This window comes from Hippichthys cyanospilos, chromosome 4, assembly GCF_059441005.1.
Source record: "Hippichthys cyanospilos isolate Australia breed blue-spotted pipefish chromosome 4, RoL_Hcya_1.0, whole genome shotgun sequence".
Lineage (NCBI taxonomy): Eukaryota > Metazoa > Chordata > Actinopteri > Syngnathiformes > Syngnathidae > Hippichthys > Hippichthys cyanospilos.
In genome coordinates this window covers 9438556-9465091 of record NC_142372.1, presented here as the reverse complement: position 1 = coordinate 9465091, position 26536 = coordinate 9438556, and the positions used below count along the sequence as shown (strand labels likewise).

At 41.5% G+C, this 26536-nt stretch overlaps 3 protein-coding genes across 6 annotated transcripts in view; all 3 read right to left on the bottom strand.

Annotated features, from left to right (window-relative positions):
* myo5aa (myosin VAa) overlaps nucleotides 1–4052 on the bottom strand; it is a 47932-nt gene extending 43880 nt beyond the window's left edge. The window contains exon 1 of one of the 3 annotated variants that reach the window (XM_088412940.1): nucleotides 3875–4052. In XM_088412940.1, the coding sequence (XP_088269066.1) occupies nucleotides 3875–3901 (27 nt within the window). In that variant the 5' untranslated portion in view covers nucleotides 3902–4052. The remainder of the gene's footprint in view (nucleotides 1–3874) is intronic. The other 2 variants (XM_088412938.1, XM_088412939.1) reach the window with 2 other exon arrangements.
* Nucleotides 4053–4752: 700 nt separating this feature from the next.
* On the bottom strand, nucleotides 4753–11784 carry arpp19a (cAMP regulated phosphoprotein 19a). The gene is made up of 3 exons (XM_088413328.1): nucleotides 11595–11784; nucleotides 9747–9869; nucleotides 4753–7305 (listed from the first exon to the last, which is right to left on the bottom strand). The coding sequence occupies exons 1-3, from the start codon at nucleotides 11649–11651 to the stop codon at nucleotides 7132–7134; spliced, it is 354 nt and encodes a 117-aa protein (XP_088269454.1). The 5' UTR covers nucleotides 11652–11784; the 3' UTR covers nucleotides 4753–7131.
* A 1011-nt stretch (nucleotides 11785–12795) lies between these two features.
* atosa (atos homolog A) overlaps nucleotides 12796–26536 on the bottom strand; it is a 33417-nt gene continuing 19676 nt past the window's right edge. Inside the window, exons 2-13 of one of the 2 annotated variants that reach the window (XR_015865458.1) lie at nucleotides 23566–23750; nucleotides 23123–23319; nucleotides 21052–21177; nucleotides 19160–20921; nucleotides 18054–18179; nucleotides 17554–17642; nucleotides 16420–16516; nucleotides 15615–15773; nucleotides 15449–15517; nucleotides 14272–14471; nucleotides 13722–14148; nucleotides 12796–13306 (exon numbers count right to left, since the gene is read on the bottom strand). Coding sequence is in view for 1 of the 2 variants with exons in the window: in XM_088413719.1 (XP_088269845.1) it covers nucleotides 13995–14148; nucleotides 14272–14471; nucleotides 15449–15517; nucleotides 15615–15773; nucleotides 16420–16516; nucleotides 17554–17642; nucleotides 18054–18179; nucleotides 19160–20921; nucleotides 21052–21177; nucleotides 23123–23319; nucleotides 23566–23750 (3164 nt within the window). In the remaining variant the exon portion in view is untranslated. Of the gene's footprint in view, nucleotides 14149–14271; nucleotides 14472–15448; nucleotides 15518–15614; nucleotides 15774–16419; nucleotides 16517–17553; nucleotides 17643–18053; nucleotides 18180–19159; nucleotides 20922–21051; nucleotides 21178–23122; nucleotides 23320–23565; nucleotides 23751–26536 lie in introns of both variants that reach the window. The other variant, XM_088413719.1, reaches the window with a different exon arrangement.

Here is a 26536-nt window from a genome sequence, read left to right as displayed (position 1 = left end):
TTTACACTTTCACTTCTTCTTTTAGAGCATTTCTCTCACGTGATCCAAGAAGGATGTTAAAATTTGCAACAATACACTTGGTTTGTGTAAAGTAAAAATTGCCGGCATCCATCTTTGCAACGTATCTCTATCATAAAGCTAGCCATCGAATGGTATTAATTCAATTAAACTTCCATTTAAAAAAAAGACTTTTGAAAATTAGCAAAATTGTGATATTGAGATTTACAAAAGCGGCAAAATGCTAGATGTGTGGTTTACAAGATATGCTCACAAAAGGTTTTAGCTACTTATCTGTGGCATTTTAAGGGATAGTCCACTAATTTCACCATTTTTAGATGTAAAACTCAACTTCAAATTTTTATATTCTATTTTTATCCAGCTCTAAGTCCATGGAAGGACAGGTGTGACTAAGAAAGTCTGGGGTATGTTCTGGTGTTCTTGACGGTGTCACATCAAACACACCCACGCATAAATTAGAGCAGAAAGGTGCAGTGTGTGCATGCTAACCACACAGCTAAGCTAACACACACTCAATAAGCCTCTCTTCCGGCAGGGTCAAACACACAATGAGCAAAGTGTATTCGGCCCCGTGCTGGTAAAAGTAAACGACAAGAGTGTTTTTTTGACATCAGAGACACACAGCGTTATTGAAAAGCCCCACAAACACTGAACGCTGTGTTTGCTACTCTGCGAATGCCGCCATTTAGTTGCTCTTAAAAACATTCAATAAAACACCAAGGTTAATTTGGTGAGCAGTTCGGAATAAAATACTGTGTTGTTTTACAAAAAAGATTATTCTGAAGTCTAATTATGAATAAATAGATAGCAGCAAAAACAAGACACAAATGAAAAATAATAGAAGCCACAGAATTTGGTCTCCAGGTACTGGTAGGGGCATCCACAAGAGTTAACCCTGTTGGTATTAACCCTTGTGGCATTATGTTACAAATTATGGAAATGTGCTTGATTATTTTAATGATATCATAAAAGAATCAATGGGGAAAAAACACTAGGGAGCTGAAATTTCCAGCAGATGAGTAAAACATGTAAAATTTCAAAATGCAACGATTCTGACTTTTCTATGTGATTGCAGCTGGACGTGCGAGATTTTGTGCACAAAAGTAAATCATTGTGCAAATTTTGGACCATATAAAATCATTATAATTACAATTTTTGAGATACATTTTAATATGATTTATTACATTGATTTCCCTGCAATTTTGCAACACTCCGTTAAGCGGCGGTTAAACCATGTCAGCAACCAGAAAAATCTTTGTTGACTTGTGTTTCACCTCAAGACTGTAGGTGGCACCAGAAACCAGTCAATGTCTTAAAATGTCATCGTCACTTCACAGGGCACAAAGACAGACTATACCATTTTTTAAACATTGGGCCCAAATGATCTGGACCGATATGGCTGTTTGATCAGCAAACTCATTTTAACATTTATAATGCATGAAATTACCTTAGTTTCCTTCCATTGCATTTTAAGTGACATCAATTATACACAGAATTTTACTATTCACAGGTTCAAAGAATGCAATTCAGGGTACAGTCGGCTGTAAATCACGCTTGTTTCTTTTCCCGCTGAAATCCGCCCGAGTTGAGGGTTCAGCCCACTCTCACGCGCTACAATCTGCTTGGCCAATGGCGAGTGCTGTTTTCTACAACAAAACATGACGACAACCGTCAAAGCAGGGGGATGGGTGACTAAGCCAAAGACACACAAGTAGACAGTGACCTTGCGTAGCTTGACAATATTACACCGATTTTATGAGGCCTTAGCCCACACCAACACGCAGTAGCTAAGGTGCTAACACAACGAGGATACTCGAGTGTTCGGATGTGATGCTTAAATCCGGCATCTGGCTGGTACCCAAACTGCCGAACACATACAGGACACACTGCTGACAAAACCACATCATGCCCTTTATAATAGATCATTTGGTCCTCAGTGGTTGCATGGTACACCGCGGTGCAGCTTTTAAGCACAAATTGCTAAAGGACAACCGCAGCTTCCCTCTTCAACAAGAAAACAATGACAACAGCTGTCACTGAAGGGGGATGGGAGGACTTAGCTACACACACACACACACACACACACACACACACACACACACACACACAAAGATTTTTTTAAACAAAAATTTAACACACAAAATCAAAAATACTCATCAAAATGACAACATTACAGATGGAAAATACACCTATTTACTGAATATTGAGCCAAAAATGTTTGAAAACAATACTAAAAAAATACAATAAAAAATGAGCGGGGAAGTATAATTAAAATAAAAATACATAACTATTAAGGAAAACGCAAAAATATTAGCGGAACACCTTCCTCGGATCCAAGATTAAAAAATACAGTATATCAGAATAACCTGTTCTAAAATTATTTTTGGTCTAAAAGCATATTTTTGACATTTTGACACAACAATCTGGAAAAGATCCTGATGAGAATGTACAAGTACTAAAAGAATAGAAATAACAAATATTGATACTGGGTTCCCTACATAGTAGTTTGCTTACCGTGGCATGTTTTTCTTTTGCAGGTTTACACAGTTATTCTTCTGTCAAAAAAAAACTTTTTTTTTTTTTTAAATCTGCCCTCTACTATATGGATTTTCATCCATGACCATGCCTACAGCAGGTGTACCTTGCGATTTATCTTGATATTTTACCTCCTTCTGAGTTGGACTTGATTTTGTTTTTTAAATGCTCATTTTATGTATTTCTTAACAATAACAAATACTGAAAAAAAGGAAAAAGCAAAAACAAAAACTCAATCTTCAAATTTTGGTTTATGTGGGTAAATTTGGGGAACATAACTCCAGCGATAAACAAAGGACCATTGTGTTGAAAAATTCTGCAAATAAGAGTTACGTATACATGGATATTTTTTGAAAATTTAGACTAATCATAAACAAATATTGGGGAAAATTGGGCAAAAAATTGGGGAAAAAAAAACATTTTGGGAAAAATGGGAACGAGAGAACAAAATACAATGGATTATTTTACAAATAAATGCAGGCATTTGACGGAAATACAAAAATATAAAAATACAATATTACTTGATGAAATATATACAGCTATATTGTAAATATTATGGGGGGAAATTGTATGAATATCACAGTAAATGACATGAAAAAAAGTACTTGGAAATAAAATCAAGAATCTATAAAAACATCTGACAACATTTAATAACGAAACATCGCCATCAAGCGGACTGCTTTTCGTCATGTTAGTAACCTTTCGCAAGATTGCAATCACACATACAAGTGAAGACATTCGAGCTGCTCGAATGTGTCAAGGCCTCATCTTGTCTCCTCAATCCACGACAACAAGAAGCATGCAAGCTCGACTGGTGCAAAGGTTGCGTTTTCGAGCATCGTCTCACAGCACATACATCTTATAAAATCTCACCACACTTCCTTTTATATTAAATCACGTCAACAATAATGAAGTAAACGCTATCAATGGAAGTTACTTGAGGTGAAAAAAAAACCCTGCGTGTCCGTGACGGGAGGCACCGCCTTTGCATCATCACTAGTCCCTGCCCATGATGCCACATCAAGGCCGACATTGCATGACACATTCGGGGTAAACAATCAAGGTGACACCCATCGCGGGGTTATGATTCATACTGGAATCGCGGATGAAAAATAAGGATGAAACAAAAATACACGTGTGTTTGCTTTACATATATAATGTCTATGATGCACCTTCGCCTAGCAACGATCGATATCAGCGCTACGACATCACCCCTTTGCTCGCTACGGTTCAGGCTGGGTTGCACGGTTTCATTCATTTTTAGGGGGAGTCGGGATTAAACGTAACCGGGGCACGGCTAGTTTTCCTCGTCTTTGCTTACCTTTGTGTACAGCTCCGACGCTGCCATGACAGCCGCTACCAGCTCACGCCAATCAGGGCTAAAAGTCGGCCGCCTGTCCGAGCTGCACGGGACTCGTCGTGCGTTCTCATGAGGCGGACCACGTCGCCGTTTTGGATGTGTGTGTCTGTATGTGTCTCAAAGAGGGTATGGGTCCCTCCCGGGCATGATAAAGCTGAAAAGAAAGCTGCAGAAAGACTACTGAGGGTCGGCTATCTCACTTTGCATTCTGGGTATGATGGATGAAATGAATCACCCCCCCCCACCCACCCAAAAAAAGAACTGTCCCGAGGGGAAACAGCGACGTTTAGTGGCGGCGGGCTGAACTACAAGCAGAAAAGTGCAAACACCATTAAATTACTAAACATCTGTGCATCATGATTTCCTACGTTAATGCCCCAATAATATCACATCGTCTCCCTCATAGCATATTTGGTCGAAACATATCATTATTTGGGGGAAAACATTTTCAGAACACATTGGGATTATTTATTTGGTCTTTTACCCTTAACACGTTTACTCACTGACGTTTTTGAGACATCTAAAATGAAAACACGATATAATACATTTTTTTTAAAGGTCAAATGTTTTGACTTAAAAAAACACCGACATGCCTTCCCAACTTTTTTTTTCAGGTGTGCGTATCGTTGCCACTGGGTGGCAGTATAACAGACAAACCATTTCAAAAGCAAGCGAGTCGGTCTGCAGTACTCAGCTCATACTTTGCAGGGAATACAGAATGTATGCCTGTGAATATTCAATTAACAGGCTCTTTCCTTATGTTAATTTCGATGTTTTTTAAATTCTACAACCGAGTATAATTGACAAACGCAGGGGAAAAACAATGCAGCCATTGAACATTTGTGCAAAACTATTTTATTTACATAACAAAATGGCACCAATTAACAGGAGGGCAGCCATATACATGCACAGTTCAGACATCAGATGCTAGGTAGGATTTAGCACATTCTGAGGGTAAACTTTAGATACGAGGACCCTGGTAAAGCATTAACGTGGAAGAGCGCATCATGTTAGCTCAAAGCGACTTCTTCCTACATTCAGCCAAGCTGGAAGGAGCATTATCTGAGTTAAGAGGGACTGCGATGCAAAATGCACCTCTTAATCATCACGCTGAAGGCAACGTTCCTGCTCCCGGGGGACCATTAAATACAGTGTCTAGCATCCTTTGCCATGATTTTAGCATCTCTCACTTTATTTTTCTTTCCAACGGTTTTTGGAGAGCCTCAACAATTTGGAAAACTCAGCAATTTCCGCATGTGTCTTCTGGGATCCAAAACCAGGCGGTCCTCAAATTAATTGCCCCTTGGACCTGTTTCATATCAACATTTTGATGGCTCAGCAAAAGACCCAAAAAACAATCAATTCTTAAATTTAGAATTCACAATTACAATCAGCTGGCAACCAGTTCAGGGTGTCCCCCGCCTAATTCCTGAAGCCAGCTGGGATAGGCACCAGCAAGCCTGCGACCCTTGATATGTGGCTCTAGAAAATGGATGGATGGGCTTTTACAATCAATGGAGTAGTTTTAATCCATTAAGAGTCGTGCACAAGTTGCTCTACAAGGCCCTATCTTGGCTTTATTTTCCTTTTTCATTGAGAAACTAATTTTACCGATGGCTGCACATGCCAAAGCAGTTTTTTGATGGCTTCACTGAGCAAAGGATGTTCTTGACTGTTCATCTACCAATGTGCAGAGTGTGAACCGAACCAATATTCAGAAATTTTACTTGCGAACTTAATATTTGTGAACAGAGGTATCTAAAAAGCATTTCAGAAGGTTTAGCATTAGGAGAAGAACTAGATTTCTAATTTGTGGGAGAGTGGGCCTGCATAAATTGAGGGGGGGGGGGGCAGTGATTTGGATGTAAAGGGCTAAAAGGCTGATGTCTGCCCCCGTGCCTAACAAAATGAAATGTACTATATACACAAACACACACTTCCACGTCTTAGGAGCATTTTGCCCTCTGTGACGTGCTGTCTTTCAGTGTATCTTAGATGAGAAGACTAACCCGTGGAGTCCACATACTGCCACTGTGCCGCCGCCGCGCACCCGTGCCCACTGCATGTGTTTCCGCTCCATAGACTCAAACTGCGCTTGCGCGGGGACTACAGACCTCAAGTTTTCTAAACTTCCGGAAACAAACAATGTGTCATTTGTGGAAAGTTTGTGTGGGTAACACTCCATTGCATGTTTCATTTACAATGGGTGAGAACATGCAGTATTCGTGAATTGATAAATCCTTTATATATTTTTTATTTATATCTTTTATCTATTTGATTGTATCCATGTATATTATATATACATACCACTTACTATACTATTTTGATATCAATTTTTAATATGTATATACAGTTTCGATGTTTTTACCGCTGAAAGGATTAATCTCGTAAACCAGGGGCCCACTGTATTTATTTGTACACATTTGAGTTTCAAATAGCAAGAAGAAGCGTTTGTCCTTTTTGTCCAGATGAGCAATGGCACAGAGAAGGAGAACCAGTCGCCTTTGGGTTCAGATAATCAATCAGCAAAGGAGAGGGCAATTATGCCAGTGTGGAGTGAAGAAAAACTTTATAAACCCGGAAGAAGATCATCATCTTTTTCCTATCTGGTGCTTCTGTGTAATTGACCATGGAGCAGAGCGGCGGAGCAGATTTTTCAAGTCTGCACGGACTAGACTGTCTTCTCCTTAGCTGTTGGATGAACCCAAAGGCGACTGCTTCTCCTTTTCTGTGCCATTGCCATCGAGACAAAAGGAGCAAATTCTAAGCATGGAGTGAAGTGTTATCTAGAGAATTTTTCCACAAATGTAGCTTGGTTTGTTTCCCAAAGTTCAGATTTTTTTTTTTTTGATAGCGCGAGTTGGTGGTCCCCGCGCAAGTGCAGTAGGACCTTCCAGGGACTCTGTGACGCGGCGTATGCAGTGGGCGGAGGTGTACCGCGTTGTTGCGGTGGCGCTATGCAGCGGAGACACAACACATTATGAAGAATCCAGGGGTAAGAGAAATGTAAATATACATGGCAGGAAAAATAGAGGCAATGGGGCTGGGGTACAAGAGCTGATGGGTAAAGCAGCCAGTGGAGTCTGGGGAAGAAGGTAAAGAGAATTTGAAAGGTAGCAAGACATTTCCTGCTGAGTGGCTAAACAGGTGGTCCAGGGAGGGGGTGGGCGAGGTCATGTTACAAGCTCTTGGGCAAAAGGGGGTGCCGCAGGATGCCATCAGCCTGCCAGTTTACTGGCCACCAGGGAGGGTTTCCTCTGAGGAAGGTCCTGGGGGGTGGGAATGTGGTCCCCCGTGATCTCGGTCTTCTCAGGTGCCGCCGCTGTCGGCAGCTGCTTGTTCTTGATCTTGGCTTTGGCCATGTTGTAGTCGCCTGAATCAAAGTACTTTTGCTGGGAAACAGGAGCAACAAGAATCGGTGAAAGCAGCTACTCAAAACGTAGTGTACACACACTTAAACAACAGTTGTGTATTTAAAGTCAAATAATATTTTCAAAGGAAAAATCTCCACAAAAACAAAGTCAGACTACGGGAATAAAATATACAGTGGGCCCCCGGGTTACGAACTTAATCCGTTCAGCGGCTACGCTCGTATCTCGAATTGCTCGTATAGCGGGCAATCCAAACCCATGTTAATTCGTGAGTGCGTGCAACGCGCGCAGAAGCCTTAGGTAAAATCATCACGCTGTATACATAAATTAATATTAAGTGACATAATCTACTGTACAGTTGCATTAAATAACAAATACAAAGGATAAATGACTTTTACCTTTGGAAAGACGTGACTTGTGCTGAGATAAGCAGAGATGAGCAGAGATGAATGCTCTAAGTCAATACGGTAAATCAGATATGCTATTGGTCTTACAGTGTCAAAGTAACTTTTTCAGCCAGGGTTTTCTCTACTTCCTTCCATCCCAACCAGCTGTGCCATCAAGCTAGATAAAGGCGTTCGGCCAATAGCATATCGGCACTTCTGTGATTGACGTGTGACACCGGCCAATAGCATCTCCGTGAGTGAGACCGGGTGACCTTAATCGACCAATAGCATATTGGCGTCTCCTTGACTGACTGATTATTATTTGCACTTTTTTTTTAAACGGTTGGAATGTATTGACATCTTATTGATTAAAACACATTTAAATCTGTGACGATTTTTTGTCCTGCAATCGGCACACTTAATTTCATGTCAACTGTTTTTCCCGACGTGAATTGAGCACGGTGGAAGCGGAGAGGTGGTTGTGTGTGTTGCATTTACTAGGCAGCACACTTATGGCTTGTTCGAGCGTCAGTTCACCTTTGGTTACAACTCACAAAATTGCAACAATGACGCTGTCCCAATGCATATCGGGAGATCGCCGACTAACCTGACATGCAATCTTGTCAAGCAACCATTATATGGCGCTGTAACATCACCCGTAATAGGGTGCAGAGATTAACCTCTTGAGTTAATACGGCAACGCATATAGGCTATTGGTCTTACAGTGTTACAGTAACTCTTTCAGTCATGGTGCAAATCACGGAGATACTAAAACATCATCCTCTTATTTCTTCCTTTACCGCTGCTAGTAATTTTAGAAGCTATGTCTAACAGATAAAGTTTGCAAAGTCTTCAAAACATTCCGTTTTTCACTCATTTTGTCTACTTCCTTCCATCCTGTCCCATCAAGCTAGATAAAGGCGTTCGGCCAATAGCATATCGGCATTTCTGTGATTGACGTGTGACGCCGGCCAATAGCATCTCCGTGAGTGAGACCGGGTGACCTTAATCGACCAATAGCATATTGGCGTCTCCTTGACTGACTGATAATTATTCGCACTTTTTTTTAAACGGTTGGAATGTATTGACAATTAATTAAAAAAAAAAAACACACATTTAAACCAATGACAATTCTTTGTCCTGCAATCGGCACATTTAATTTCATGTCAGCTGTTTTTTCCTTTAGCTGTACAAACACTACACTTAAATGGTAATATATTTAGACACCGTGAGTGAGACAGTCAGTGTGAGATTGTAAGACCAATAGCGTTCACGTTACCGCCATAAGTATCTATTAATGATTGTAGATGACGCAACTGCTGAATATATTGACGCAGTTAGGCGAGAACATTTCTACATACTCAATGGCTGGTTTGTCGGAATGCTCGCAAGACGAGAGGTTTGCTCGTAAGCGGAGGACAAAATTCTCCCTGATCCACGCTCGTAAGGCGGAATGTTCGCAAATCAGGATGCTCGTAAGCAGGGGGCTGACTGTACTTTTATTTCTGATATCTTGTATATCTGATATTTTATATTTCACACGCCAGCTCGGGCGAAAGAGAGTGAAGATGAAAGCTTTGGGAAGCTGTTATCTTCTGTAATCAATTTTCATTTCAAGTGCAAACTCTTTTTATTATGTTTGGTCAGCTATAGGCCCCATTCGAGTTTGACGTCTGAGGGCCTTTACTTAGCCAAGGGATGGAAACGGGAAGGGATAACAGAACAGTTAGGGTATAAGGTTTAATTAAAGATTGAAGTAAATATGGGTTATGGTTAGTCGTCTGCAGAAATCTTTGTCTCAAATATATAAAGTATAAATATACTTCTCACATTTAAACATTTCTGGTATCCACATACACATGCAAGAAAATTCCTGAGGGGTGAAGGGGTCAATTTGCACGGGGGGTTTTCAGTCCCCATTAACCGTGAAAAACAAGGGAACGCTGTACCTTTCTACACACCAATGCAAACTCATAAGAAGTAGAAGAGGAACAAAACATTCAAAAAAAAAAAGGCAAAGTAAAACAATTTGAAATGTAAAGATATGTATATTTTGAAAGAAAAAAAAAAGTTTACCCCCTTCTGAAGGCGTTTACGAAGCAGATCTGAGCCCCCGGGTTTATTCCCCAAATTGGGATATCTGGCTTTCAGTTTGGCTTCCTCCGCTTTCTCTGGATTGATCGTGTTGTCCTGAACTTCCTGAAACACAACATACACAAAAAATACAATAAATAAAATAAAACAAAGTAATAAAAAATAAAAGATTGACCACATGAAGGATTTTGAATCCCCAAACTACTAACTTGTCAGTTAAGGTGACACTAAGTCAACCCTGGAAAACTCACCAACATGCATTTTTTTTTCTGAGCAACAGAATGAAAACTAGTGAGTGCAAAACACACCCATTTACATAATTTGTCCTCTTTCTAAGGCTTCAAACAAACAGCTCAAGTTTACTTAAAGTATCCTCTTTCTGAGGCTTCAAACTAAAAGCTTAAATGCCACAGAAGGTTACTAAACTTCAACTGTAAACTAAACTGTCAGCAGGACCGGTACCAACCGGAGGGCTATTTGGTACTAGGTCTCTCTGAGACTAAACCAAAAATATTGAATTGATCAACAGAGCCTGAAATAAATTTTATTTTGAAAAAAAGGTTCAGTCGCCTGTGGTTCTGTACAAGCGCTTGCTTCGGTCATGTGAAAAGAGAGAAGAGTATAAAAAAAAAATGTAAATGCTCGCTTCAGTCATGTGATAAGACAGAAGCGTCTATAAATACGTAACTTGTCTTTAAACACGGGCAGGTGAGAGATGGCATATCCTCTGATATGCAGGTATCATTAAAAAAAAATTGAAATGACACGAGCATATTATGCTCACAAACATCTTTTAGACTTTCAATTTTTAGCGAGGGAAGCTCACAAAAGTCTCCATAACTCTTGTGAGACTGATTTATATTCTTTTTTTAGTTCATATTGATTTAATATGCACTAATCCGAGCAGCACCCCAAATTTTGCAATGTACCTAGTGTACAATGACAATAAAAGCATTCAAATCTATTTCTTTTCTAAATAGCTTTAAAAAAATACGAAGGATCGTTCGTGAACTATCAATACAAAAAAAAAATACATGTCACTCTCATATTGATCAGGATATAACTTTAATTTTATTTATTGAATCCTTACCATTGAAACACACTTGAATTGGAGCAACTTTTATGTTCGCAACACAATACAAAGTTTGACCCGCATTTGAGATTTGAAATACTAACATAATTTGAAAAGACGTTCTTAATGTCGAATTTGTTATTCCAGGCTGTCTTCTTACACAAGCCCAACATATAATTGAACGAATCATAATAACTGTGACTGATTGTATCACATTCAAACCAGTGATGGCTAAAGACCCAAAGATGACAATGCCTTCAAACCCAGTCCAGCTAGCATGCGGGGGATTAGCCCAACGTCTATTTGACCGCAGGCGTTGTCAAAAGTCCTTTTAGTGTGGATTTAAAGTATGAGGGCCGGTTCGTTTCAATGACGTCTACGGATAAATAAACTAACGATTGTTAAACATTTTTTGTAAGCCGTGGCCGACTGAACGGGTGGGGACCGTGTTAGCTCCGAAGCTAACAGTTTTTCCTCCAAAATGTCAAGACAGCTGGTTAGCCTACTAACATTAGCTAGCGTTAGTCCGACATAAACCACTGCTGACATTTCTTTCTTTCACCAAGGCAACATGTCAACAGACACCAATACATGAAACGGCGGAATAAATAAAATGGATTATGAATGTAACTCATCCTAAACGATGGTGAGCTTGCTAGCCTTAGCGTGATGCTAGCACCCGTAACAAAGTCAATTCTGCTCCCGCCTATTTACCTCCTACATTATAGCGGGCTGTCATAAACGGCCATTTACTATACCTGCTCTTCCACCAGCGTCTCCTCGGACGCCGGGACGTCTTCGCTTCCGTCCGACATTGGTCAACGTTCGCGTTGCCTTTGAAGAAAAGGCCGCTCAAGGGTTGCCAAACGGTCCTCCTTGATCGTGGGAGTGAGTGAGCCGCCACCGGGATCCCGCTACTCTCTGGCACTGCCGACGCTCAGCGGGAACGCGCGCGCTCCCGCAGCTGGTTCTACGTCACTAGCGGAGACACCGTGCGCGCTCACGTCTTTGTCGTGAGAACTCTTTGGACGTGATTAAAAAAAAATAAGTGGCATAACTTGTCAGCTGTTAGACACGTGCTACTGTTGACCAACAATTATACGGACAATTTTCCGAGCCTGTTCATAAAAAGATGAAAAAAAAAAGGTTTGTATTTAGTGATGTATGAGATGCGACAGAAAAGAATACCAGGACTTGTGTCACAGTTCAAACTTGAGTATTAAGTTAAAATTCCAAAATCAAGTTTTCTCCTTTGGAATAATGCTGCGTCACTAACCGAGACACCGTGCGCGCTCACGCAGTCGTGAAAACTCTTTGGACGCGATTTAAAAAAAAAAAAAAGTGGCATAACGTGCTTGTCAGCTGTTAGACACGTGGTACTGTTGACCAACAATTATAAGGACAATTTTCCGAGCCTGTTCATAAAAAGCTGAAAAAAGTGGTTTATATTTAGTGATGTATGAGATGTGACAGAAAAGAATACCAGGACTTATGTCACAGTTCAAACTTGAGTATTAAGTTAAAATTCCCAAATCAAGTTTTCTCCTTTGGAATGCCACAGGAAACTCGCGCTCAGCGGCTCGGCAGTCCACCTCACAGTTGTAATCCACCTCACTCCCGCCTTCCTGAGTTTGCATGTTCTCCCTGAGCCCGCTTGGGTTCTCTCCGGCTTCCTCACTTACTCCAAAAACATGTATTGGACATAATAAATTGTCCTTAGCTATAGCTAACTAGACGAAGGTTCTGAAAGTTCTCTGACACACCGGTTGTTCTTTTTCACTATTAACTAAAACGCGTTGCGTGCATTATTATTATTTGTTTTGCAAAGTCTGGTTTTATATGGTTGAACATCCCGTTTGCCAATGTTAAAAACCATGGAAGTGCCCCTTGACTGATTTTTTTTAAAAAATATATTATTTTTCTATATATTGTAGAAAAAAAGGACATCAGATTTAAAGATCGCTTTGGAAGATATATATATTTTCAGATTTGAATATTAATGTCAAAAATACTATGATATACAGTTTACACTAAATCATCTTGGCATGACAGATCACACATAGAAACTGAAATATTAATTTAAATATTAAATAAACAGGATGGTTAGGTAAACTGAAAGTAAACACTTAAAACTAAGGTTACTCATTCTCTATTGCAACACTTCCAACAAAGTGGTTTTTGTAACAGTACAAAAAGAAATATGACAATTATTTTTGCTTTCTTTTCCAGTTTGGACATGGGAAAAAAAAAATCCACAGTGCATCTCTTTTTGATTTCTGATGTGGTAAGTTCACTTTTTCAGTGCGATTGCATGGTCGACGTCTTCGGTGGTCCTTTTGTTTTTTGAGGTGTGCGGGAAAGGGGGGTTGGGGGTGAAGAAAAGGCGCTCCGCTTTTGCTCGCTTCCTCTACGCCACACAGCCGCTGCTGCTCCAAGCTCAGGAATCATTAACAGCTTTTACACAGAGATCCTGCAAAATTCCAATTGAGTCATAACAAAAGATTCAGCATCTAACTTCTTTTTCACAAAAAAAAAAAAAAAACAACAGTGAACAGGGATGTCAATTAAAGGATGAAAAAGGGCAGGCAGTGTAGAAGGGGCTACTGATTCACATTAGGCCTAATTTACCTTTGAAGAAGCTGCATGTCAACAAGCTAAGTTTTTTCACCCCATTCTAAAGGCCATGTATTGCATTTGTCAAGTAACTGAGATTCAAAATGTATTCTTTATGTTACAGCGAGGTCCAAATCAACAATCTGGTTTAAGGATTTGTGCACAAACTGTGCAGAATAATTGAGTCCAACCGGTCCCGTGGACAATCATTGGTCTCGACTCTCCTGCCAGACGCAAGAGTGTTGGGGGGGTACACAAACATCTAGAATTACCTTTTAAATATTGTAAGGCATTTTCTAGCAGGACCTCAAAACCCTGCACACTTCGGCTGTGAGTCACAACAAAGTTCATGCACGTCTACAGAGAATCCCATTCTAGCAAACTTCCCACGCAGGGTGCACTCCATTATCTGCTGTCCTTCAATATGTCTTCCAATACAAGTCACAGGCTGAAACAATGACTCATGGCTGGCATGGAGGTGCGGCTATGGCCTGCCAGGTGGAGAGGAGGGGAGAGGTGGGGGGGAAACGGGAGATATTCCAGCGTCAGCAGCGGGGTGAGAACGGCGGGTCGATGGGGGATTCGGTGAATGACTGTAGCTCGTAGGCAGCACCGCTGTCCACCTCCATGGACTTCCTGGAAAACAGCAGACGGATGTCCCTGTGGAGGTAGATCTTTCCAGACTTTGAGCTCTGGAACCTTGGAGGTGAGAGAGTAGATAAAGATTTTCACGTTAACCACATACCGACGCCAACATACTTCAAATGGTTGGGTAAAGTCTAATGATTAACAAGTAGTGCTTATTTTGGTAAGGCTCTATACCTCAGATGAACGAGGTAGCGCAGAGTGCGTGCCTGGCCCAAACTGAGGGGCTTCCTGTTGATCTGATGGTTCGAGTCCCGTCTGACGGGGACGGAGAATGTCCTCTGGCGCAGGAAGGTCTGGTGTCCCGCTGGCATGGCTCGTAGGTCGTACATCACCACAAACATCTTTACCACCGTCTTGTTCGGGTTGAATAAGGTCTGGGGTGAGCAGAGAACATTGTGTGAGCCATAAATCACAGGGCGTTTCACTGCATGCCGTAATATTATTTCAGTGCAATATAATACACGTCGCGCGGACAAAAGAATCAGAAAGCCTAGTCACTGCACCGGCAGAAAATTAATACAGAATAAAAAAAGAGGCCTTTTGAAGCAGTAACAGTCCCACTTGTCAGGAAAGACTTTCAAAAGTTGATTTGCGTCTGTGGGGATTTTTGGGCCAGAGAGAGGGCCTGTTGGCCCACAAGCTCTGTTCTAGTTCAGCCCAGAGGTGTTTGATGGGCTCATTTAACGGCAAATTCATTCAAGTATTCCTTTTTGGAACATTGTACATTGGGAGTAAGGAAATTGACTTCTACAAAATGTTCACATAAAGCTGGAATGCATACAATTATCCAAAAAAGGGTCTAAATATTACCTAAAAAAAAGAATTAGCTGTAAATTAAAAAAAAATGTACTGCTGCTACGCCAGAAAAAAATAAGTAGCTGTAAATTTGCAAAAATGTGTTGTCAAACCATGGTCAGGTATGACGCTACTATGCTAAAACATTTGTTTTATACATTTGGCTTCTGCATTCGTCACAACAATATTTTTGGTTCAAGTCAAGAAATTATTTTTCTACTGTATTAATAGTTATATGCCTAATAACTTTGGGAAAAATAACCCTAACAACGAGAAATAATAATTTTTCTGATATACCAAATGTGGAAGTCAAACGTACTATGTTTTAACAAGATACATTTCATATTTTTGATGCAATACACCTATTTATGGTGTGGCACAAAAAAACGCTTCCCTAGTCAATAATCCATTTTAAGTGATCAAAGACAATGCTTTGATTGCGACAGTGCCGCAAGGGGTCTCCCCCCCACCTGCATGGCCATTGCTTTATAGTCAGTAGGAAAAGATTATGCTGATGGTCTATTGATCCCTCCAAGTACTTAAACAGCGCCATTACCACTTGAATGGTTCCTGATGGAGGTACTCGGTAGCCCCTTTTCCCCAGGGACTCCAGGTTGATCACGCCCTGTGAATGATACAAGATTCCTTAGTGTAGTTGATACTTTATTGCCATGATGATACATCAGAAATTCAGTGCACAAGTAACACACAAACAAGTTTACCATATAAGGTGACGGGGCGTTGTCGTCAGAGACGCTGTAGAAAAACACATCCACGGGTAAAGTCAGGTGACTGGGGCAGAAGGACCCACTAGCACCAACTTCGGCCGTGAAACCCTCCACCGTCCCTAAAGGCTCCAGGCGGTAGTTTAACACACACTCCTGGCAAGAGTCCATTTTGAAAACTCCATTAATAATCACATAAAGCACACGATTTACCTAGTCTCAAAATCTACAAAAGGGCTAGATCTGCCTTTTGGATTCTCATGCCCAACTATGATTTAGTGTCCATATCTTCTCTGCTTGCATGCTTCACACAAACCCACTTGCTTGCCTCGCAAAGCTGCTATGACTAAACTGTTGTCACTAGCTACACATTTGAGCTGTGTATTCACGTGTGCATAATTTTCAAATATAAGAACCAGAAAGTTTGCAAAAAAATGAACAGGTTAAAGTGCGGATTATGTAGAGATTCCAAAAATGAAATCATGGGTCTCTGTTTCAGGCGATGTATGTAGTTGGATCAATGCTCGTGAATAGGAAATGGTGGACACATACGTACTGCATATGCCTTAGCCCCATGGCGGCCCGGTAATATTTGTTAAAAAAAAACAAAACAAAAAAACACGCAGCGTTTGCATGAGACCATATGACAAGTGTATATAAAGTGTGGTGTGAATCTTTTTTGGTGTGTATTTTAAAAGAAAAATGACTACAGTAAAATCTTTAATCAAGAGACATGGAAACTGTTTTGAGCTATGAATGAAAAAGTATAATGTCCCCTTGAATGAATTAGGTAGTGCTGTACCTCAAAGTTTCCCAGTAGACTGAGACTGGCAGGTGGAGCACTTGCACTGAATAGCTGCTGAGCGTCATCCGTGTACTCTTCTCCCTTAGGGCACACTCTGAGGGTTTAAAACACACATGCACACAAACACTTGATTGACCTGTTCGCTACGTCACAAAATTTTAAGGTGATGATGTGACATACATTCTCAGCCAAAAACAACTAAGGGGAAAGAACCGCATACATTGATGAAGACCAGGGTTGTCAAACTTATTTTATCGTAGGCCACATTGTAGTGATAGTTTCTGTCAGAGGGCTGGTATGACTGTAAAGTCAAATTTTAAATGTATTCGTAACACACATAGTTTTGAAATCAGAGGCCGGAAAAAACTGTTCAAAATAGAGATTGAGAATTAAAAAGAAAAATGCTTGGTTTTTAGACAACTTGCAAGTTTGGCACCTGCGATGTAAACAATTTAAAGAAATTCTTTGCAGATGGAAAAAATAAGGACAGCTGCACAAATGCGCAATTATGAAGAGAATATTGCACACATTCTTAAAACAGTTGGGTGAAAAAAAACCCAAGTAATGGGTCAAAAGGGGGCCAATACAATATTTGGGTTGATTTGACCCAACCTCCTGGATTATTTTATACAAAACAGCTACATTTTTTTAGGTTATCCTGTACATACAGACCCATTTTTAAAAAAAACAAACCAACAAACAAATGCATCCGGAAGGTTTGGGTCAAATTGACCGAACTATCGGGTTGGTTCATTTTTTTTTTTTTCCTTAACCTTTAAGTGGTTTATTTTTAACCAAATTGTTTTTAGATTGCAGTGTTGACTGATTTCAAGCTTGAAGAATAAACTTTGCAAGTAGCTGCTCCATAGAGAGTGGCACGGAGCACACCACCCACATGTAGAACTGTGTAGGCAGCTGCTGCTGAGCTCGCAGAGATCTGTTTTGGCTTCCATTTTGAGCAGAATGTGCTTAGAAGTTAAGCACATGTTTATAACAAGAGGAGGACTTTAGTCCCCAGTGACAACCAAGATGCCGGCCTTTACACCATGTCTACATCCCTAATACATTGTGGTGCTGCATAAAAGCAGAAAGTCTTCACACAAGTGGATCTAAAAAAAGATCAAGGTGTACCTTTTCCCAGAGGCCCAGGGCAAACCCTTACAGCCAACCAAAGAGGTGTCCAGGTCAAAGTAGCCAGATTGGTTTTTCCTCTGAGGAACCTGCCAGAGAAACGATACGTTAAGTATGCTGCCGTAAGTATGATTTAATTCAAACTTATCTGAATTCCCTGTATGTGTGTACATTTTAGTGACGAGGTGTAAGCGAGGTGGAGGATCGTTGTAATGTGCCCACAGTTTTAGAGGTATGGGTGATTCATGCTGAGCTGCTTGAGTGTGAGTGTGCCTGTGTGTGTGATCGTCCGCTAACTACTCAGTAGCCCTGCCAGATACTTCAAAGTCTCCTTCATGGTGATTGCATTGTGAGTAACGTCACAGATGGCTACTGAGCGCGGTGTTCTGACACATACGAACACACTGGAACTGCTGTTGCTTCACCAAGGCTAAAAAGTCTGTGCGTTGAGTCATTAAAACATTTGCCAGAAGGGTGTGAGTATGTGTGTGATCTCATACAGGGCTGGAGAGCAGAGGCAGGCCTGTGCAGGGGTGGAAGGCCTTGGTCGCCGTGGCGTCCAATGAGTGGCGATTCTGCTTCCTCCAGCCGTTGCAGGGCCCCAGGAGAGAGGCTCCGTGACTTCGCTAGGGAGTGAAGGAAGACAAGGTTAAAGCATCTGGCAGTAAACTTGCATCGTCTTTGAAAATGTGTTCTCAAGCACCATGCATCATTTTTTATTACCACTTTTGTTGTGACTAGTCGAGATGTATTTGACAAGTAAACTGTTTCAAGTCAGTTTTACGTATCCTGGAGCTTGAGGTTTTTTTTTGTAGTTTACACCTTTATATGACATCACACTATGCGCATCACAAGATGAATTTTTGTTTCACTTCAAATTCAGTGTGACACTCATGAGTGACTCCCCTCAACTATCTCCACTTTAAATTGCACATTTCCTGTTTAGCCCAGTTATAAATTGCTGTTTTTTCAACCTCAAAATTGTACTGCTGAAAACTAAAGAGAATGAGAACAAGGCCGTCTTGTATTTACCTTTCAGTAGGCACATTTTAAGTGAGAGCATAGCATGAAAATGGTCAGCTGCATCAAAGAGACTGTGGCTCAGCAAAAGGCTAAGCTAATGCTGTATGTGTATTTTTTTTACTGGCTTGGCATTCATTTTGGCATATACTCATGATTTGTAGTAAGACTCACTTACTTTCATCTATGGATAGTGGGGCTCACTTTACTGAAATTTTATAATGACAAGGCGACAACAACCGTTTTACATTACCCATATGGTATCAGATCACTTGAAAACAAATTGACTAGGTACTAATTTGAGTACATTTTATATTATTTTTTAAATGTCTAATATTGATGGTAAATGGCTTTAAATGTACTTTATGTCAAGCACATTGACCAATCGTATGTAACATGCACCCACAAGTATGGGTGTGTTCCTTAATTCCTCACTGTTATTGTGCCTCCTCGAGGACCGACTTTCTTAGGGCTTCTGATTGGTTAGAACGGTCATGGTTTCATGATTTTAGAGTCACCTGTAGGAATGAGCTTGACTGTCTGCTTACTGAGTTTTCAGCAAAACCTCCTTTCAAGGGTCTCTTACCAGGACTGTAGGAGGCGGCGTTTGGTCTGGAGACAATTTAGGTGTTTGGTTCTCATCCTGGGTTGAAGCGTCAGGCCGAGTGGGTGACCGAGGCTTGTTGTGGTTTTGGATTGCGTTACAGCTGAGGGTGGATCCTTTGCAGGTCTGACTGGAGGGCAGACCACTTCTAGGCCCGTTCTCAAGGGAGGGAGGAAAAGTGTGACTGCTGGTTGTGTGGATTGTGAGCTTTTCCTGGGTGGGAGGTTGTAAACGTGAACCAGCATAAAGCTGGTCTCTGAGTGAAGGTTCTTCAAGTGTAAAGTGGGCCCCATTTTGGGCCCGAGGAGAATGGCAATCAGTTCCTGGGTCTTGCCCAGGTTTGTTTGTGCAAAGAGGCGTGTATGGGGCGGCGTCGTGTGGGCCCCTAGTAGGTTCATGGTTGTGGCCGTTAGTGTAGCCATCGTGTGAGGCGTGCGGGACGTGTGCAGGGTGCGAGTATGTGCGTATTGTGTGTGTGACTGTAGTTGTGTGTGTGTGATGTAGAGGGCTGCCACACCTGCTGTGGCTGGGTGACAGCGAGGGGACGGACAGTCTTTCTTGGATGAGTCGAGTAATGTCGTGCACTGCCTGAGCGATGAGGGAGCCGTCTCGCTCTTTCTCGCCACTCTTCTCTCTCTCTCTGTCTCGCTCCCTCGCCGCACTCTCGTCTCGCATCTCGGTCAGCCTCAGCTTCCTGCAGGCCGCAGGTTTCGAGGAGGTGGTCTCCCGTTTGTGGAAAGATGTGCTGGTGGAGGGGGTGTGAAAGGAGGTTGGCCAAGCATGTCCCACACACTCATAGGGCGGTATCTCTGGCTCTTTGGTCTTACTGGCGGCAATGTCGTCATGGCTACTGCCCCACGTGGCTTTGGAAGGGTTGTCCGTGGCAAAAAGGGCTGAGGGAAGCGGTGGTGCAGTAGGGTCGCAGAAGTTGAGCCTCTGTGCGATGCGGGCTATAACTTCTTGTCTCTCTTGTAACAGTGAGCCGATGAGTGGATTGGTTTCATTAGCCGTGGGTCGTGGCGAGGGGCAGCGGGCAGATTCAGCCAATGAGAAACTCTTTAAGGCTCGTAGAGGCTCGGGAAGAGGTGCTTTTGACTTCTCGCCGCTGTTGGTGCCGCTTCCATAATCCTCCAATGGCGGTGGATCCGGCGAGCCATTGAGAGACGAGTAAAGCCACTTCCCCGGGAGTGGAGAAGAGGAATGGGAACGCGAGGGTGTGGGTGAGCGGGAGGTTCGGCGGAACAGTGGAGCGTCCTGATTTTGGGGGACGCTGACTTGCGGAAGCTCTCCGTTCTGATACGCGTGATTCTCACCGGTCTCTTGGTTCTTTTTGCAGTAGGGAGGTGCTGTGGCCGTGTGTGGAAGGCTGTTGATGGGAATATTGTTGATGGGAAGATTGGGGATGGGCATTCCGTTGAGAAGGAGACCCGACATGGAGCTGGAGCTCTTGCTGTATATGTTGGAGCCGTGATGGTTGTTGTCTTTGCTGGGCTCCTGGCTTTTTCGGAGGGTGGGTAGCCCACCATGGCTGTTGAAGTTTGGACTGAGGCTGGGGGTCTTGCTGTAGAGTGGGGGCAGGCCGGTGTGGATGCTGCAGGCCAAGGTAGGATAAGTTGGCTGACGGGGCAGCGATTGGACGCGGACTTGCAACGCAACACTCTGGGAAACGTTGGGGACAGGAAAAATGTGTTCGGATGGCGACTGTGAGAACTGCCAGACTAAGTCCTCATCTGCAGCGCTGATTCTGTCCAAAAGAATATCAACGTCATTGTTACACCTGAAACTTAATATTAGAGTTGAAAACCACTCAGGCCAACACTTTTTTTTTATGTTTGCTAGTGTCATTATTTTGAAGCAGTTTTGGAATATCCAACCTGTACAGGATGTTTCGTGGGACGATTCCATGGGAGGCACTGAGCCAGGCGCTGAGCTGCGAGAAGAAAACATACGAGCGCACGGCCAACAGTAGAGTCTTCTCCTCAATGAAACGGTCACCGCTTCTATTTGAAGAAAAGAAGAAAAAACAAATTCACAAGGTAGAAATGTGTCAGTGTGTCGGGTTAATGAAAAACTGTTCAGGGATGTGTGATCATGATTTCTTTAAACAACTCTGAGCAGAAAACTGGGACAATATTCCAGGCTAATTAACCCAGTGGGTACCAAGCTATCTCAGATTGAATGTGTGCTTTCTTTTTTTTTTAATTAATTTATAACTAACTTAAATTCCTGCCATCATCTTCAATGAACAATAACTTAATCTGCCATTTTTGTGGTTCCATTTAGGTTTCCACCACAGGAACTTCACTCCAGAGTCACATACTTTTGGCAGATTTTTGTCACATTTAATTTATCAGGGTAAATAGAGGGTCCTACTAGCTGGGTATAACATAATTACTGTATCTGATTGGGAACGACAATAACCACACATTACATGTGCCACAATAAAACTAAAGGTTCTTGGAAACTTTGCTTTCGTTTGACGTAATTTCCATTTTACAAAATATCCGTCCTGAACTAACCTACATTTTAGCACCCCTTTTGTAGGTGCTGGTTGCAGTGATGAGACTTAATAGACACCTATATTAGTAAACAGACACTTGTCTTTCTTCTTTCGTGTTACAATGAGCAACACTAAAAATATGAGGTAAAACAAAAGAAATACATCAATAGCGACACTTTGGATTGTGATTAATTTAAAGCGTCAATTCTTGTTTTCCCGGCACTGTCAGTATATTTTTTTTGGAATTACCCGGCAAATTGCATTTGGACTTGCCCTTTTGCCATGTCATTTATGTAGGTGACGCATCTATCAACAATTCACAGAGGAAACGCCTACCTAATCTGGATTTACCAGAATCTGAGCCAAACGTCATAGAACGGTACTGGGTGAAAATGTGACTACAAACTATATACACACACATTGATTGATATATTACATTATTTAGTCATATAATGCTGGTCGCTTAATTGGCATTTTATTTTAAGTATTTTACAGTTAATAATGAAAAAAATGGATCATAAATGTTATTGTTTGCATACAAACAGAAAACTGCTTCAGTTCATCTGAAAAAGGTTGATAACCAAAATGGCAGGACCTAGCGAAAACATTAAGAAGGTGCCTGCACAGATTAAAAAAATATTTTACATTAAGTATTAAGTAAGACTTTACACCGAGGAAAGGGAAGAGGAATGTTTGATGAGGCATCGGATCCTTATTTGCAGTTTTTACAGTTTTTACAATTTAGCATTTAAGTAACCGGTACATTTTTTGGCTGGTGCGACAATCGTCAGTGCCTGGCTCCCTTTAATCATTGTCGGTCCGCCATTTGGTTTTTTTTTAATACTAAAAATTGTAATCGTGGCTCTGTCGGTCCGTCTGACAAACAGCCTGTCTGTCGGCAACTTCCGCCGTCAACCAGTTATGTATACATGAAGTCCATTCAGAAGACTGACAGTGTTGTGTGCATTTATGTTGTACGTGAAATACTAGTTCTTAGTCTGTTTTGCCCTTTGAATTTTCTCTTGACGTAAATGTGAATGAAAGGTATTCATGATTTGAGATGGAATTAACAAAACAAAAAAGTCAGAATGTACCATAGTTTATGAGCTTTATATTATGAGCTTTATTTAAAGCATCTGCAAAGTCGCAGTTCTAATAAGAATCTAAATAAAAAAAACTTATACGCCATGAATTTGGAGCAGTCAAATGCAACAAGAGCAATCGAATGCAACAAAGTAAGTATGTGGTAAATGAGGGTGCCTTCTTAAGTTTTGCAAGCTAGTTCATTACAAGCAGTTTGTAACCTTGAAACCTCAGGTCAAGACCAAACTAACCAACCACTGTATACACTGTTTATTTTCAAAACCTAGCAAAATTCAATAAATGCACACAGCCACGATATGTCAATACATGGTATACAAGTATGTGCTGGTGTTTGCTCTTACTGCCTTGGAACCGGCTGCAACGTCCATCTCTCCAGCAGCAGCGCATCTTGTTTGATGACCGGGTCGCTGATGGGGTCGCTCGGTGGGCACTCATCACCATAGCAACAGTCGGGCAGGAGCATGACCTCGATCATGATGGGGATGTTGTTCCTCCAGAGCAGGATCACCTCCGAGCGGGTTCGCCGCGCCTGCTGACACTTTTGACACGGAAAAAAATAGAGGGATGTGGAACCATTAGTGAGTGTCAACATAAGGACATATAAAATCTTGTATGTTTGGAGGGGCATAAAGCAGATGGGGCCCAAGAGAGACTCACACTTGAGGCTCGTTTAGAGGGTTTTTTAATGAATTGTGATTGTTCTCAAAAAAATCAATAAAGCAGCAGCAAGGGAAATTTATGAGGTTTCAAATGAAAATTCATGACAGGACTGCGGTTGTTGTACCTGTGGCAGTTTATCGCTGCATTCATGCTTGTGAAGAGGCGGCATGGCCGACTGGGCGGGCGGACAGTGCAGCCCCTCGGCCCTGCCTTTCACAGAATACTCTGGTGTCCGTCCCTCTGTGATGAGCAGGGTCAGAAACACCAGGAATTCCTCCGCGTCATACTCAAAGAACTCCTCGGTCGCATCTAGATGAAGCACAGGAAGGGCCAGAATCAGTGTTTGTTGCAGGCTGATGATGTTAATGTAATGTACTGATGAAGTTACAGTACATGAGATCTTATGCGTTTGTTTTATCTGACTCACAGAGCTAAAGTTTTCAACATGAGGAAATGTGCTGTTTGAATGCTTTATTTGGCGCCACCTATTTATATTACATTCATATTATATTTATATTATTATATCATTTATATACTTATACCCTCATTGCTAAACATTTGGAAATGTGCTTGAGAGTGAGTCAGTAGCAACTGACTATGAACTGGACTATGCCCCTTCAGTGCAGACTGATTCACCCCAGTGGAAGTCATCAAAGTAAAAAGTAAGCACCCCCAAAAAAAGAAAAGGTAAAAAAAGAGAAAAAAAAAAGGTTCATGTGATGATGAAAGGTATATCAACCCCCAGTAGATAGTGGGAGGTTGGCAAAGTAGATCGACGGGCAAAAAAGTTTGGGCACCTCTGCCTTATTGACATAACTCAATTTTGTATGCAATTCAGATCACGGCCATAGTCTATGACTAATCTATGCCAACGCAATAGTACAGTCATCATTACAGTACTGGTAAATGTGTATAAAAAGGACATAAATATAAAGCATCTATGAACCATTCTCTGTACCGCTTAAAAATAATAACATAGTAGGTTCAATTACTGTGTTTGGGTACAATGTATGGCTGGCAAATCTCATTAGTGTGTGTATTACACTCCTATTAAACTGCAACACTTGTTCTTTCAGAGTGCATGGCATTTCCACTTTGGTTGCTTCAAAAGGGAGTATATTTAGGTCTTTCATGTCAGCTGAGTGTCAGGGTTAATGTCAGTGTCTGCTCCCTCACAGACACACACACACAACCACAAAATAAGCATTGTTTCATCATTTCTACCAAGTTAAGTCTGCTGAGTTGTGTTGTCAATCCTGAACGGCTGGTAAGTCACTATGAGTGCAAAGTATATGAGTTTGACAATTATTGTATGATTAAAACTTAATTATCAATCATATCCTAATTTAATTGACAGCAAAATGTTTTTTTGAGAACATGCCAGCATGTCAACCAGTTATGTTTTTAGAAGAAGGCTGAGGCGCTTGAGAGGAAGCTCACAAGTCCCACAGGAGGCCAGCTGACAAGCAAGCAGCACAAGTATGGCAGCTTCCTCTTGTTGCAAACGCCTCCTTCTCGTGAAGATTCTATCAATAAAATTGAGTTGGCTATTTACGCACAAGGTCCGCCACAGCAATGGAGGTGTGTCGGCAGCATCTGCATTTTGAATGAGGCGCTTAATCGTTCCAGCTGTCCCATTTATACGGCGGTCAATGCGCCACTGTTCCTGACTCAATCGCTACTTATCAATGTAACATTTGCGGCTTTGTAAACAGAAGCTAACAACTGACTTCCAGTAGCTCTCATTACGATTTGGAAAGGCATAGTAGCAGACATACTTTAGAATCTGGCTGGACTGCAGCCTCAATTTAAACAAGAGCACTCAGGAAGTGCGGAGCTCTGCCAAGGTTTGAACATTTGTCACTTGTCAAACAATACTGGCACTTGATTTTTTTTTACATCTTGCTCCCTTTTGACACTATCCAATAAAATTAAACAGAAATGCTAAGTGGGCGGTCACAAATTTTCTTTAAATTAGCTGAAATTGGGCAATTAAAAAAAATAACGGAAGATTACAAAATAATTTTGATATTTACATCATACGTAGGTGTTAATGATAATGAGTCTAACGTTCTTCTGATTTTCTGTCATCTATTTTGTGTGGTTGGTAAAAAAAAAAAAGCTTTTTCAAAATGCTGCATCTATGGAAAAAAGAATAGCTTTTGTTTCAAAATAACTTGAATTTATTTCTCTTTTTTTAATTTTCATTTTGATGACTATCTAAAGAGGACGCTACATCATGGTATTTAAAAGCATCATTGTTTAATTCTTGTGCTCTACCCCATTTAAATTTGTGTATTCTATTTCTATGGCTACAGCATGGAAGCCCAACATAATTTTACTATAACCTGATAACAATATTCCCATTATGTGGGTACTAAATGGACCATTAATTTCCTGAAAGGTAGTATGGTTAAAATTAACGGCAAATGAAACTTACACGTATACGCCCACAAGATCAGGTTTGCCATTTGAGAGAGACTCTCACAATGTGCAAAGCATTCAGTGTGAGTGTGTATATGTAATGCAGTCCGCCAGCCAGTTACACACATTCCTGCGGGGGGAACTCCTCCTCCACGCTTGTGAGCGGCTGCTGCTGCACGTGGAGTGAGGCGCAGTAGTCCAACACAAAACATAAGGAGGTGGTGGGATGCTGTGCGGGGGAAAAGAGGGGGCACTGGGGGTTCTGTTCAGCAGCTGGTGGAGCGCTTAGATCGGTTTCTTTATTGGCTCAAATCGGAGAAGCTTTAATGAGAGCCCGATGATGAGGAAATAAAGCAAAGATTGAAAGTCGTGATAATGTACGACAAAGGTCAAAGCTGAAGGTGACGATCCATCACCTCCTCAACCTTTTTGCGCTGTCTAGGCGCACATGAGAAGACTGTTACCACCCTTCTATGGGGTATTTGGGCGAAAGGGGCAGCTGAAAAATGGTACATTGACGTATTAACAACAGGGGCTGAAACGAACAATGGAAATGAAGAGCGAAAAAAGAACAACGACCACGTAACAACAGTCTACAGCGCACACACACACACACGCATACACGTACACACACACACACACACACATAACACAAGGGCCACATAACACAA